Raw genomic sequence first — 10,002 nt, 5'->3', positions numbered from 1 at the left:
GAAAACAGTTAAATTAAATGTTAAGGAGTCAATTTTGAAAGGGAGTTGGTGTCATTGGCCAGTGTTTGGGACTCAACTCCTACAGTGTTATGAAACCACGCTTCTCCTAACGTGACCTCATGGATTTCAGCAAGGTGCAGACGTCATCTTTCTTTTCCATGGAATGTGAATATATGGTAAGTCATGCTCTGCTTTATAGTTGTACAAATATGTCCAAATAATTGTTTTCTCTTTCTTTTAACCTACGACTGAAGACTCAATATTATTAGTTGACTAGGTGTATGTTAGCGATGATGCAGCTAACTGAACTAACTGATAAAATGTTAGCTGTCGCTAGCTAGCTAACAACAGGCTGGTTCTGGTTAAACGGAGTAATATAAGCCAGCATTTTAGCGAATTTGTGAGTAGTCAATGGTCTTTGTCGGATAAAAAAGGTATTGGATCACTAATAATCTAGCCCTCTCGTGTATTTGTAGTCATATGTGCCTTTCTTATGTTTGTTTTTTATTCTGTAGCAGCTAGTGTCTGTGGCAGATTCAGGAGTCTGAAGTTGCTAACATTAAATTTGATTGACTAACGAAATTCTTGTAGACATGGGCAGTCATTCCTAGACAAATGAATGATCCAATAGAAGACAACATTTTCGAATTAGGTTTTTTTTAGTTCATGCCTGCACTAAAATGCCAACAGATTGGCATTCAGTTACGATAGAAGAATAGCCAACTTAGCAAGTCAACTGCAGTGGCAGTGGAAAGGGGAGGGAAAGGGAGAGAGATTATGTTTGTGCGCCGCGCGCGAGTGAAAGGGTGCAAAGCGAGCCTTCTGATTTTATCGTCATCGTCAAGTTTGCAATGTTAAGTAAGATGCCATATAGATAGAATTTATAATGTTATACAGCTATTGACAATGCATCATGCAAACCATAAGTTATGTTCTATTTTGCAAGACAGCATCAGCTCTGTTTTTTAAATAAAATGTGCAGTGATCTAGATTTGAGATCTAAATTGTTCCTTGGAATGCTCTGGTCAATTTCTGCTATACTTTTTCTGTTTGCAGTACTGGATAATTATCTTGACAGTTATCATTGTCATAATTACCCTAATAACAACTCTGTCAGTGTTGTGGATTTTCTTGTGTCATTCCTAGCTTGGGTAAGATTGACAAAGTTTTTAAAAATATTTTTATTATTATTATTATTAATAATAATTCAAATCATACTAGCCTAAACTTGACTATACCTTTGTTTTTAAAATCACCTTCTTTTCTAGAGAATGCTTGTGAAAGTAAAGTACAGAGAAAAGCAGAAATATGTCAAGGTTACTAACAGTGATGGGACCTGTGACTACCAGCAGTTCCACCAAGCAGGTTAAACACACTTAACTGACCAATAAATGTTGGTTTTGCAACCCTCTGACAAGCACTAATAACATGCCGTTCTGTGCAGTCGTAGACAAATTTGGACTGCCTCCTGACGCTGAGATCATTTACAAAGATTCTTCTGGGACAGAAGTGGACCTGGACATCTTTTCTGAACTGTTGAAGAAGGGGGAGGATTTGTTCAAGGTGTTTGTGAATGATAGTAAGTAATTGTAATGTAATGCAGGAATGTCATATTTTTCTATTGCGTGGAAGTTTGGAAGTTTTAAATATGCATTGTTCTTCACATTTTTTGCTTATTGTGGTGATTCAAGTTAAAGAAAATTCAAGATTTAAGATACAAGATTTAGATTTAGAGGATATTTCAGTGTCTTCTGAAGCATCATACCCCTCAGATGCCTCCACTGTTATGTTGGATGACAGTCCGTGTGAGACTCCAAACAAGAAAATTAGAAGGGATGACCAGAGTCACAGAGAAGCAGTCAAAAATGTAAGCAGTTTTGATAAATGTAAAAATTACTGTTTTCCTTAAGTGTTCATTGTTGATGTTTGAGTGTAATTGGTTGTAAAATTGTGGTATGTGGTTATGTGTTATATGTGCAGATGGTCAATGAAGTTCTTCAAAGAAAGCCAGGGGGGGAAAAGATTTTTCAAGAGTACACTAAAACTAAGTCACTGTCAGATGGAACCAGGAGACAGCTTGTGAATATCTTGGTTGCTGACATGGTGGAGGTGCATGGGTATGTTTCAAGAGTATATCTCAAGAGAATATCTGTGATGAATCATTCTTCCGATGAAGCACTGGTTATGGAAAAAATGAAGGCCACTTTTGAACACAGACAGAAACTTGTCCGTGATCCTGACAAGTCAGTAGATGTTCTGGACACCTTCCCAAGATTTCTTGACATACCTGAGGTGATGATCTTGTTGAGCTATAATAGTAGATTATACTACATAACAGTTTTGCCAGCTGGGGTGTAAAAACTTTGATGCTCAATATCTCAGAACTACCCTAAACGGAGATAGAACCTTATAATTCTAAGCTCACGAAGTAACAGTTACAATGGCTGAACAGTTGAAAAGTTCAGTAGTTTAAAGGGTTAAATTGTTTAACAGTGAAATATTGTAGTGAGGACTTTTATTTTGAAACAGTTTTTTGGCAGAGGAAGCAGTTGAACAGGATGTGTAGTCTTAATAAGGCCAGTTTGTATGTAAGTTAAACTGTTCAAGAGAAATTGCATACAGAAAAAGTGGTAAGCGGAATAATAATAATAAGTTGTTGTTGTTGTTGTTGTTGTTTGCCTTGGAAGAACAGTACAGTGCATTTTCATGCACTGTAATAAGAAGTTGCCTAGGAAGAACAGTACAGTGCATTTTCATGCACTGTAATAAGAAGTTGTTGCCTAGGAAGAACAGTACAGTGCATTTTCATGCATTGTAATAAGAAGTTGTTGTTGCCTAGGAAGAACAGTACAGTGCATTTTCATGCACTGTAATAAGAAGTTGTTACCTAGGAAGAACTGTTTATTGCACTGTAATAAAATGCCTAGGAAGAACAGTACAGTGCATTTTCATGCACTGTGTTGGATTCACGATCGTTTTGCGTTGTGTTTTAGTTCTGATGTCTGTACTGAAGATGGTCAATAAAGCTTGACGGCTGGATCAGGATCGGTGATTAAAAGAATTTATTGTAGATGGTACAACACTCACTAACCGAGCACAGGCTAAGTCTCAAACAGTAAAACTGCACAGAGTCTAACAGGTGTGGTAGTTAGTAGAAGCGGGCTGCTGCTGAGCGTCTTGGCATAAGATGCTCCCCGAGTCGCTTCCTCGATCCGTCTCCAAGTCCAAACCTGAGACAAAGCCTGTTATACTAAAATCATATCAACGTAAATCATGCCAACGTGGAAGGTACCAGCCATAGCTCAAAAATAATAGGAAAAGTACTAGCCCTGAAAACAGAATAACAAGGTGATATCTCATTCTGCCCATGCTATGACTACGGCCAGGAACATGGCAGTCTGACCTGTTGATGGTAAATCCTATGTGCAGACACAAACAATGGCATGTACCTCTCCACGTCTCTACTACACACAAAAAGTAACACAGATGAACACATCAGAATACATACAGAAATACCCCAGATTTCTACAGTCCCCCCTCTTGATCAATTAAAAAAACACAGATTTTTATAGATCATACAAAACAAATAAAAGGAGTCTGATGTGGTCTAAAGAACAGAGGACAAACCAAGACAAGATTACTTCTCTAGCACTTCGAAAAGGAGGAAGTGCCGGTGTCTTAAAAGAAAAACATAATAACTGATTTCGTTCCGGAGGATTGTCTCACACATAAAAAAAAATTAAAAAGGAAAGGAATCAAACCCACATCCTCGGTTCATCCCGAGGCTGGGCAGGAGGTACTCTAACAGGGGCCAATCTTGGATTGGTAGTGGTGGCACGCTTATACACAACACCACTTGGATTGCTAAGTAGATGACAAAGATGGGAATGAGCAGGGGCATAATGAACTGGACAATCTGAGCAAACAGGGGCCCACCCCAGCTACTCAACCAACCTCCCAGGGACCAGCTACCATTATCCCGCTTAAGCTGCTGCACGTGGGCGTAAATATCTTTGATGTAATTGGAGACATTACCGGTCGAGTCAGGCACATAAGTACAGCATTCCTGTCCAATCAGAGCACAAGCACCTCCCTTACTGGCCAAAACCACGTCCAGGCAGAGTCTATTCTGAAGGGCAACCTGTCTTACTGCATACAGTTCTCGGTTAATGTCTGAAAGAGCACGTGCAGTGTCATTAGCTACTACATCAACAATGTGTACCAGATCTCTAATCTCATCAAGCGCCACAGTTAGGCCATAAGTTGGAATTAAAGCGGCAAAGAATCTCTGTGTCGGGGTTGCAACAGTACTGTGTCCCCCAAAAGCGTCACGCTTAGTCCTAGGGTGTATGGATGTTGACTCACCCACCAAATGTTCCCTCCCCACAATCCTCACAGCTGGAACAACATAACATAAATAACAAGAGCCTTGCCAATTAGGGTGAAGATAGGAATATGCATACTGTCCACACACACAGGGGCTAGTGCATTAGTGACGACCGTGCTTCCTGGCGTCCCACCTGGAACACGCATCATCGGGGGAAGGGGAATAAGGACCACTTCACCTGACTGTTCAATGGAAACCTCAGTCTGTCCAACCTGAACTTCATATGGGCAGATGCTCTGACCTACCACCGACCGTCCACTCTTGTCGGCCACCCAACAGACCACACCATGTGGGGCATAACTCAATTTAAGCTTAGCAGGGGGCCCTCTGGCCCATGGAGGATTGGGAAAGATGTCATCAGGGGAACCATTTGTAGTACTGTTAAAGGCTGCTACATACTCTGGGATGGTAAAGGGGATGGCTATGTAAGGATACACTTCAGAGGCAGATGGCATTAACCCGCATACCCAACACGAATGCTTACGCTTGGCCTGGGCCAACCCATGAGCCGTCTTCAGAAAAGTGTTGTCCTTGTGCACATCATGATGGCTGTCATACAGAGTATCAGTAACAATAACCAGGTGACACAGGATAACAGCACAACAAAACAACATTCTCGGTGACATTTTTCAGTTGATAAAGAAGGCACACAACAACAGTTACACAACACAGAATTCAGTGAGCTGATCGCTGTTAGAGAACGATGGAGTTGAGGATTCCTTTGGGAAACAGAGTCTTTTTGGGGAGAAGTGAAGGAGACCGGCAGGCAACAGTTCAGTTCAAAGGCAAAAGTCTCTGTCCTGGATGATGTCCGTGGCTTCAAGCAACTTCATGGGTACATGTGGAGTGAAAGTAAAGAGCAGTATCAGTTGGAGGATAGTCATGGTTGCAGTGAGAACAATCATATAATGATTAAATGTAATATATAATCAAGTTATAGTATTGATTGTAACATAACAATATAACATGCAAGCAAATAATGATTAAACATTTCACAGGTATATGTAATCACTCCTGAATTAGATAATGGCTAATGCCAATAATAAAAAAACAGGTAAGACTTGTCCAAGTCTTATCACCTTTCTGAGCATGAGTTTGTGTCACCAAGAGTCAATTAGCACAACACTCCAAGCAGGCTCGGTTTTACAGGGAAAGATTCTACACTGGTGTCCCTACCCTTTTCATTTTTTCCTCTGACCTCCCGTGAAAACAACAAATCCACCGTCAAAATGAAAGTCTTCCGTGAATCTTCCTCCCTGGTCTACACCCTATTTCTAAAAAGAAGACGGGCGGAAAATCAGATATAATTCGTACCCTGCTCGGCGTGTCATGTTTCCGGCGGATCAACTAGTTTGCAGTGGCTCGCGTGTATCCATTTGATTTTGCCCTGGACCTTTACTGCCGACTGTGTTATCAACGAGATCTGATACGGCCCATCGTACTTCGCTTCTAGCGCTAACCTTTGGGGCTTGTGAATCATCACCCACTGACCTGGCACTAGAGAGTGCCCACCTTCCGGGGGGTCTCCCCAGGCCTCTTTCACTTGGTTAGCCGCTGTCTGGACCGTTTCTGTCAATTGCACACAGTAGTTCAGCATTGCATCTGATGTCAGGTGGATGTCGGCTTTCCTCAGATCGATCGTGCCTGGTGCGGAGAAAGGCCTGCCAGTCACGATCTCAAATGGGCTGAGTCCTGTGTCCCTGTTGCTTGTAGCACGCATGCTACACAGGACTGTTGGTAAGGCGTCAACCCAAGGAATGCCTTCTTGATGTTTCTTGGCCAGTCGTTCCTTCAGCGTCCGGTTGGCTCTCTCCACCTGCCCAGAGGATTCTGGGTGGTAAGGGCAGTTCAGGGACCATTGCACATTCAGCATGCGGGCCACCTCCGCGCAGACTGCTCCAGTGAAGTGTGTTCCGTTGTCTGAGCAGATCTGTTACGGCAATCCGTATCGTGGAATGATGTCTTTCACGAGGACTTTGGCAGTGTGTAGTGCAGTTCCGGATCGTGCAGGGAACGCCTCGATCCACCTCGAAAACTTGCACAGGACAATCAGAACGTCGCGATAGCCTTTGCACTTTGGAAGGGTGATGTAATCTATCTGAAGAACTCTGAAAGGCCCTGGTGGAGCAGGTGTTTTCAATGTTGGCAGCTTGACCTTTCTGTCGTGGTTGTTTTGCCGACAGGTGGCACACCGCTTGACGATGTCCCTGGCCGTTGCTGTGAACTTTGGGGCCCACCAGACCTGTATGAATCTGTTCCTCATTTTTTCCACTCCCACGTGTCCAAGCGAATGAATTCGCGTCGCCAGGTATGGCAGAAGACTTTCTGGAGCCACTGTTCGTGTTCCAAACCTCCACAGGTTGTCGTCATGGAGCTTCGCCGCATTTTCAATCCAAGTCCACTTCTCTTCTCGGCTTGCGCTGTTCTGCATGTCTTTGATGTTGGCCAAACTTTCCCGTTTTCCCTCTTCAGATGTTTCCTTGATCTTCTTGGTCACTCTCATCATGCATTTCTCTTTGTCATTTTCAAAAAAAATTCCTGTTACCGTTAGATCCGTCCGTGTTTCCATTTCCGTGTCCATTCTCGTTAGTCGTTTCGTTATCCCCTCCCTCTCTTTTTCTTGCGGCTGTTCTTGACGCCGCATCCGCCAATGCATTGCCTCTTGCCTCAAGGGTGTCTTGCCTTGTGTGTGCTTTCACTTTTACGACTGCCAGGTCTTTTGGTAGTTGCCTTCAAGCAAGGCAGTAAGGTAACGATGTAGGATCTTCAATGCGTCAAAAGGGTGCAGGTCTCTCATCTCCTTGAGTTCTTTTTTCTTCGTCCAGGTATGCCGTCCGGCATCCCGAGGGTGTTGTATGGCGGCGGACCACTTCTGGATTTCGTCGCCCTTTGCTGGTTGGTAGAACACAGACACACCATCAGCGTTGGCTACTGTGCGTACTGGGCATATGAGGGCCTCATCAGCTGATTCATCCCAGACATCCCATCCCTCTGCTGGTGGTCTGCGCCTCTTGGTCTTGGGCTTAATTACGGGAGCAGCCGCTCCCTGGCTTGCATCAGATGTGGATGGGGCGTCAGTCACGGGGACAGCAGTTGCGTCATCATTCGCTGGTGCTTGGTTGGCTTGTTCGGGCGACAGGTATTGGGGATTGGTTGCAGGTGGCGCTGGTAACAGCATGGATGGTGTTGGAGTGGGTGCTGTAGCAGTGGCCAGTGGCTGAAATTGGCCCTGCTGGGGTTGAGCAGGTTGTTGGTAGTGGGTCACATATGAAGTGTAGAGGCCAGGGCCTGTTGGTAGGCCCATGCTGGCTTGAGCATCAGCTGTAGATTGTTGGTAACAGGGGCCTCTCCCTGTCGGCTGTTGGTACCCGCCAGGTGGGGTGCTGTTCATTGGCTCAAACAGACCTCCAATAGCCGGATAGTGTGCGATGAAACTGCCTCCCAGCTCAATAGTGTCAGAGATGTCCACTGCACTTCCAGAAGCCTCCACCATGGCAGGTGGCGCTGCTGGGTCCAAGCCGTGCAGTGTCGGATTCTCCATCTCACTTCTCCAAGTCTTGTCTCGAATTTCTGTCTCCAATTCTTGTATCTTCCTTCTCAATGACTCTTCCACAATTGCGGCCGTCTGCAACCTCTTGCCAGCTTTCCCTGCCTGAGATTTCAATTCTTCTGCCAGACATGTAGTACGGTGTTTTTCGGCATCCACCTCCTGCGAGCAGGATGCCCGCATAGCCCCCATAAAGGATCGCCTTAGCTGGCTCATTAACAAAAAGGCATAGGGCTCACGATGTCTGTTGTGCTTTTTCCAACTCAAATACACCTCACGAACCTTCTTAGGTGGCCAGCGCCCCTGGACAATAGATGCAGGATCAATTTCAAAATCTTTTCTCAATTTTTCCTCAAATTTGCCCAATTGAAATTTCTTTGCCATCCAATCTGACACATAATCTTGTATTTCAGCGAATGTCTCCTCCTGCTGAGGCTTCACTTCCTCCTCATCATGGTCAGCTGCTTGCTTACCTTCTTTTTGCTTATTGCGCCCGCGAACCATCTCTGATTTCTTACTCTCTTGCACAATGTCTTGTTCCAAATTATTATTGGGGCCCGAAGCCATACGAATTAGACTATGTGTTCGTACAAGGACGAGGTCCTTTATTTAAACTTTTTACTTAAATTTGTCAGTAGTGTGTGATGTTTTAGTGCCAACTTTTGCGATTCTGCTTTGGCCAGAGAAAAAAAAACCTCTCTCTCTCTCTGTCCTTCTCCTTTTTTTTCCCCACACACTCACACACACACGCTCGCTGCTCCCGCCAGGGAAAAGAAAACACTCTCTCCTTATCTCTCTCGCTCCGGAACCTGGCAAATTATTTTACTCACAGCATGAAGCCACAACAATAACTTTCACCAGTGTCAGTTCCACTTAACTCAGACTATTTCCTTTCTCCCCAAAAACGGCTGGACAACGACAAAGAATTAACGTCTCACTCACACCTTTAACGATCTCTCGTTAAATTCACAGTTGACCAAGTCAACAAAAACATAGGTTGGAAACCCTATTCCACTTTTCACCTACTGCACAACCAAAACACCCCCCTCTGGTGATTTTGTCTCCTCTCCGTATCACTGTAACGCTAAGTTTAGTCCTAGGCCATTAAACTAAACAAAGACCTTGAGAAACAACCACACAGTTCACTTCAGCAACAATAATGACTGTAGCAACAGTAACTCCTTCTATTTTCTCTTCGGCACCCGCACAGCATTTATCACAAAACCCACACAGCTTTTATCACAAAACTCACACAGCTCAGCATGTAATGGCAGTACAGAAAAAGAAAAGCTTTAATCCCCCAAGCTTGTCCGTAGTTAATCGATTACTTCTTTTAATTCGTTCACGAATCTATTCCAATTACCCAAAATATGTGTACACTTCAACCGTTTACTTTTTTCCGGAAAACTTCTTATATCAAATGACATCTAGCGCTAATCAATCATTGATATAGGTACGTTACTTGTCAAAACACTTAATGACACAAACTTCAATACTCTCATTAATGTGCAGCTTTAAATCAAAAAATTCTAATTTACTCCCTAAATTATGTTTATTTTTTAACTTTACTCTTGGTTCTTTTCACGCACAGAGGAGAAAAAACTCTTTGCTTTCACCTGGTCAGAGTTTCTTCACTGCGGCGGGTGCACACGCGCACAGCGTCCTCCCTCTTGGTAGGCTTCCAGCTGGGGTTGGTCACGTCAGCCCGGGGCCCCAAAGTAGACTCTTCTTACAGATGTGAAGTTTCAAAATCTGCCCTCGACGTCTGTTTGAACCCGAAGACTCAGTCTGACCTCGCCGAATGGATGTTCTCGTCTTCCCCCTCCTCTTGCATCCGGGTCACGGCACCAAATGTTGGATTCACGATCGTTTTGCGTTGTGTTTTAGTTCTGATGTCTGTACTGAAGATGGTCAATAAAGCTTGACGGCTGGATCAGGATCGGTGATTAAAAGAATTTATTGTAGATGGTACAACACTCACTAACCGAGCACAGGCTAAGTCTCAAACAGTAAAACTGCACAGAGTCTAACAGGTGTGGTAGTTAGTAGAAGCGGGCTGCTGCTGAGC

At 43.9% G+C, this 10,002-nt stretch overlaps 1 protein-coding gene and 1 long non-coding RNA gene across 2 annotated transcripts; one reads left to right on the top strand and one right to left on the bottom strand.

Moving 5' to 3' along the window:
• The first annotated feature begins 929 nt into the window (after positions 1–929).
• Positions 930–3,056, top strand: LOC121706125. The gene is made up of 6 exons (XM_042087645.1): positions 930–1,151; positions 1,269–1,365; positions 1,493–1,579; positions 1,801–1,867; positions 2,004–2,117; positions 3,014–3,056. Exons 1-6 carry the CDS (start codon positions 930–932, stop codon positions 3,054–3,056), a joined length of 630 nt encoding a protein of 209 aa, XP_041943579.1.
• A 1,968-nt stretch (positions 3,057–5,024) lies between these two features.
• Positions 5,025–9,700, bottom strand: LOC121719863. The gene is made up of 2 exons (XR_006034391.1): positions 9,551–9,700; positions 5,025–5,214 (listed from the first exon to the last, which is right to left on the bottom strand). It is a non-coding gene; the product is annotated as an uncharacterized LOC121719863 (long non-coding RNA).
• Positions 9,701–10,002: the final 302 nt, after the last annotated feature.

The sequence above is a fragment of the Alosa sapidissima genome, chromosome 1, assembly GCF_018492685.1.
Source record: "Alosa sapidissima isolate fAloSap1 chromosome 1, fAloSap1.pri, whole genome shotgun sequence".
Lineage (NCBI taxonomy): Eukaryota > Metazoa > Chordata > Actinopteri > Clupeiformes > Clupeidae > Alosa > Alosa sapidissima.
This window is presented reverse-complemented; position numbering and strand designations above follow the sequence as displayed.